General features: G+C 36.5%; 1 protein-coding gene across 2 annotated transcripts; it reads right to left on the minus strand.

The window, feature by feature from the left end:
* Window positions 1–377: 377 nt before the first annotated feature.
* LOC102615770 (subtilisin-like protease SBT4.14) lies at window positions 378–4,360 on the minus strand. 2 transcript variants are annotated; one of them, XM_006490912.4, is made up of 11 exons: window positions 4,035–4,360; window positions 3,842–3,955; window positions 3,635–3,732; window positions 3,381–3,524; window positions 3,179–3,284; window positions 2,247–2,760; window positions 2,019–2,116; window positions 1,651–1,875; window positions 1,394–1,502; window positions 1,079–1,292; window positions 378–974 (listed from the first exon to the last, which is right to left on the minus strand). In XM_006490912.4, exons 1-11 carry the CDS (start codon window positions 4,055–4,057, stop codon window positions 433–435), a joined length of 2,187 nt encoding a protein of 728 aa, XP_006490975.2. In that variant the 5' UTR covers window positions 4,058–4,360; the 3' UTR covers window positions 378–432. The 2 variants fall into 2 exon arrangements, with proteins under 2 accessions (XP_006490975.2, XP_006490974.2); XM_006490911.4 differs by having other exon boundaries at window positions 3,842–3,936; window positions 4,035–4,359.
* Window positions 4,361–5,294: the final 934 nt, after the last annotated feature.

The raw sequence follows: 5,294 nt of genomic DNA on the forward strand, positions 1-5,294 counted from the left end.
GATTTTCAAAATTACACCCACTCTCTTGTGCTTTTTATTGTGTTGAACCTTGTTTTATCTTGTTGCAGTGGAGATTTTTCTTATTGATTTATCCTATCGACGCTGACTCCTTTGATGAGCAAGCCTAGATATTTTCTCATTATATTGACCCATCATTTTGCCAGACGTATGAAACTTTAGTGCCTTTACAGGACAAAACTAATTAGACTATTTTTTTTTTTACTTCATTTGAAAGGAACTAATTAGACTATTTCACCTTCAATCTTTTTCTCATTGGGGAACTTTATTCATTTGTTTGTTATTGATAATGGGTGACTGTGGCGACGTTGCACAGGCACAAATAAATTCAGAAAGTGGTACAGTTTGGCGATAGCATCTTTCTGTTGAATTAAATTTTCATATCTTTTAAACTCTTTGATATGAATGAATTAATCAGTCTTGTGGCCTGTAAATGACAATAGGACTCCTAACAACGTGACGAGGGCTTTTCCATTCAAGCGAACCTGACAGCACTTGTGTACTTGACATTGGTTTTGCCTTCACCACGACTGAGAAGCTCCGTTTATGCGAGGTTCTCGAGAAGGAGAGACTCATTGGCTTAACAGTGATATTCACTCCTTTTGGAGCTTTAATTGTGGCGTTGTAGATTGATAGACGAGGGCCAACATTGGTGACTCTCCTTCGGAAAATGGCTGTGGTTAGCTCTCCATTGCTTTTCAAGCTTACTTGCATTGTAGGATAGTTAAGAGCATCATAGCCGACTCCAGGAATCAATGAGGTGCAATTTATGGATTTTGAACCGACTAAAACAGCTAGAGATGATCCGTTATAACCCTCGTGGCATAGGAATTGGATGTAACTCATGTCATCCATGTCGTAAACTAAGCCAGGGCTCACTGCTTTCTGTGGGTTCACTTGGCCGGCGCCATAGGCAAATTCAGCCTCATTGTTAACCCTCTGGCTCATTGGTTTTGCTGGATAAAGATCCATAGAAAAATAAGCCAATGACCAAAGTGAAAATAACAAGTCCAGAGATGCCTTTATCAAGAGGAATTGAGAAACTTAGATTATGTTTTACCTGTGGTCATGATGGCTGATTTGATTGCGGCCGGAGACCAACTTGGATGGAATGACTTAACATAGGCAACTACACCAGCAATATGAGGGCAAGCCATGGAAGTTCCGGACATGAGAGTAAATTTTGAATATTGGGTGTCACCTTTCAACCCAGTAAGTGACTTCATTAGAGTGTAAGATGCCAAAATATCAATGCCTGGTGCTGCAATATCAGGCTGATAATGCACAATACAAAAAGAAACAGTCAGTACCGGGCCTTATTACTAGGAGCAGCCAAAAAGAGAAAAGATTTAAGGATGAAACTGTAGATTTATACCTTAAGAAGGTGTTTTGACCCTGGATTTGGGCCCCGAGAAGAAAAAGAAGCTATAAATGGAGCACGGACTTTGACTTCCTGGGATTTGTATATCACTGCCGATGGTGATCTGCATTCATACAAGTAAGTTGAATATTCATTCAGACCAATTATCAAACATTTGAAAAATTCTGAACATATCAAAGCTATAATTTCAAGCTAGCAACATATGCCTGCAGGGGCTGTCACTGGACAGAACAGATAATTTGATATTTTACCTTGTAGAATGAATATAATCAGTAATGTTATCACCATCAGTGACATTAACCATGGTTCCCGGTGCCATATAGATCTGGGCAACATCTAGAAACTGCTCACTTCCAACTATAATGCCAACCCCTCCAATTCCTTTAATAACAGAATCAGCACCCCATGTTCCTAGCTTGCAGTAAACAAGTTTTCCCTTCACCTTTTTAGGGTCCAATGAGTCATCAAAACAGAATCTGCAATTAATTATGGATAGATATTCCTAATCATTTTTTGTTTTCTTTCTCTTTTTCTTTCCCATCGAGACTCTATATATATATATATAACAATTGTTATATATATATAACAATTAAAATAACTCGGATGATCAAATTACTACCTTGCACTATCCCGGCTTTCAGAGTTCTTGGCAACATCAGCCCCACTAACAAGTGGGTAAAATTTCTCCTTTGGATCAAATGTGTTGACTCCAACCCCCTGAAAAACGTGAACAGCATTATCTGAATTTCGGTAGGAAAGGCTCAGACCTGGAACGATCTTGATCCTTTAAAAGAACTATTATGATTTTTCTGCAGCATATATATGAAAATTGTACTACAATACTCACTGAGACGCTTCTTCCATTGCCTGTCTTAACTTTGCTCTTGAACTGCCTATCAATGCCACTAGCAGCTACTGTCACAAGCCACGGTGCATGGTTAGATACAGTACCCCACTTGGGTCCATCGTTACCAGCTGAAGCAACAGTAACAATCCCCTTCTTCAAGGCATGAAATGCACCGACTGATATAGTATCCGATGCATAATCCTCAGTCGCCCCACCAATAGAGATTGATATAACGTTCACACCGTCATGAATAGCCGCATCAAATGCAGCAAGTATGTCCATATCCGAGCAACCTGAGCTGACCCAACAGACTTTGTATGCAGCCACCCTAGCATTTGGAACTGCACCGCGTGCAGCCCCCCGGGCTAGTCCATAAAGACTTGCATTTGCAACTACGTTGCCTGCTAGAGTTGATGACGTGTGAGTCCCGTGGCCGTCAACATCTATCGGCGATAAGATGTCCCAAGGGTCGGGGGTACCATCGAGCTTGAAGTATCTTGCCCCTATAAGCTTGCTGTAATTACCCAAATAGCGCAATTTAGATGATCGAACACAAACATGCTTGATCGGATGTTGCAATTCACATATATAATGTAATAAAATATAATATAGAAGTACGAACTTGTAAATTAATAGATAATGAAACTACTACTGCTGCTACGACTACTACTAATAATAATAAAATAATAATAAGTGTATATGTATCTTAATTAATTGATTGGAAAACAAGTATGTTTAAAATGCTGGATGGTTTGATTTTCAAGAAAAGCAGTTGTTTAACCAAAGAAGATTACTTGACAACAAGAATTTCCGTAGATCGAATTAGACTATAGCTTTTGAAAAGGTTGTTTCTCTTGTAAAAAGGATACGTATGTTTACAGATAGAAACGAAAGTTCTTGTTAAGAACGAATAAATAAGACTATTTAATTACTTGTTGCATCCTGAGAAATTAGCAAAGTGGTCACATTTTCCTTTCCACTTTGCAGGTGGAGGACCAAAGCCACTGTCCTTAAAGCTCTCTGATTCTGGAGTGATCCCTGGACATCACCATGCAGTGCAGAGTATTGTCGTGCAAGAAAATAAAAAAATGGCAAAAAAATTTTAAAAAAATGAAAAAAAAAAAATCTTTGAACCTGTATCCATGAGACCGACAACGATATCACTTTCTATTTTAAGATTTCTTCTGGCTGTTTGAGGAAGCCCGATAAAATCCCATGACCTGGTTGTGTGTAGCTGGTGGTACCGATTTGGAAACACAGAAAGAACTCTATCCATGCCTAAACATTTATAACACAGTAGCTGGCTTTAGAAGCTTCAAATTAATTAGTTTCAATCCAAGACAGGAACTGATGATATATATATAGAACAGAAATTAGACAGGACTCACGCTGCAACTTTTGAGCTTCATCATTAGACAGCTTTGCTGCAAATGCATTGAAACTCTCTGTATAGCTATAGACTATCGACTCCTTGGCATCATGATAACTGATTAATCAACGTATGTAAACCCAAGTGGTCAAAAATCAAAAACTTGATCATCATCTATCATCTATGCAAGTACAGACTAGAAGGATGATCGGAGTCACGAAATCACCTGCCGCCCTTCACAGATGCCAGAATCTGTATGTGTGTTTGTACCGCTAAATCTTTGTCCACCGGTTGATCTCCCAAGTAAGCCACATAAAAATTCTGTTCATTTAAGTTCTCACTATATATCACTGACGTGATAGCAAAAGTTCAAATAGAACCGAGATAATTGTTATTATAAGTAGAAAAGGAGTTAATACCTTTTGATTTTCTTCGGTGGCATCAAGGGGAGCGGTCAGGATTAGAATTAGAAGAAGCTGATAAGAAAAGTAACATAAACATTTCATCATCAGTTTTGCCATGTTAGCTTAACTTGGGAACTCTGTTTGGGTATATTTATCACATACTCTATCTATATGGTGCGGTAATAAATAGGTGTTTTGAATTTGATAACAACAACAAATTAGAGCGACTATTGGATGAGAACAAAGGACAGACGTAAGTTGTACTTCTTCGGGGGTTAGATCATATCATATATGTATATTATTGCTAGCAAGCTGAGGTCTAATTTTGATCAGGTGGGAAACCTTAAAAGAAAGATAAAAAATTTCTTTCTTCACTTGTGCTCTCGTCTACGTGATAAAAAAAAAAATAGAGGGAAAGTTGTTGAGAACTGTCGTAGAAAGGGTACCTCGATTTAATATTTTTACATGTTATTGGGATTGCCCCCATAATATTGTTGGCTATCTTAGCCATAAACGAATATGCAAATTCTGTGGTTTAATTAATTTGGAAAAAAAAAATTCCATTTATTGGTTTTTTACAAGATAGTATTTGTAAGAATCCCAAAAGATTTTTATAAGATTTAGAGGTCGGGAGGAGTTGCTTGAAGACAAAGGGTGAATTACATCAAGATCCCGTTTACCTTTCATTACAATTCAAGCAAGTCAATCTTTCACTGTCGGAAACAGGTTTCTATTTCTAATTAAAGAGAGTTATTTAACTCAACTGACTTTGCTTATCTAGTAAAATAAGGTAAAAAAGCTAAAACCTGAACTAAAAAAAAAGAAAAAAAAAGCTATATTTTCACAAATGCATAATTTGTAATTATTATTATTTTCATATTCTTCATTCTTTCCCTTACAGCTTGATGAATAATTGTCCATATTTCAACTACATTATTACGGCTTGCAATTAGAATTTTATAAGGAACAGGGTCGAGTATAATAAAACCCTAAGGCAAGATTTGACAAAAAAATTTAAGTTTTTGGGTCTCTTATAAGGGCCTATGTTGTATAATTCATCTGTTTTAGAAAATGTTATGATTTGGGAAAGTAAACCGTACAACAAAAATTGATTTTAATATAAAATAAAAAATCAACTCTATTAAATCTGAAGATTTAAAAGCGTGTTTAAATGAAAAAAAAAATAAAGATGTCTAAACTACGGCAAAAATTATATATATAATGTTTTTGTTTATTTTTCATAAGTACGTTGCTTAAGTTATATAATAATATAAT

Source organism: Citrus sinensis, chromosome 3 (assembly GCF_022201045.2).
Source record: "Citrus sinensis cultivar Valencia sweet orange chromosome 3, DVS_A1.0, whole genome shotgun sequence".
Classification (NCBI taxonomy): Eukaryota; Viridiplantae; Streptophyta; class Magnoliopsida; order Sapindales; family Rutaceae; genus Citrus; species Citrus sinensis.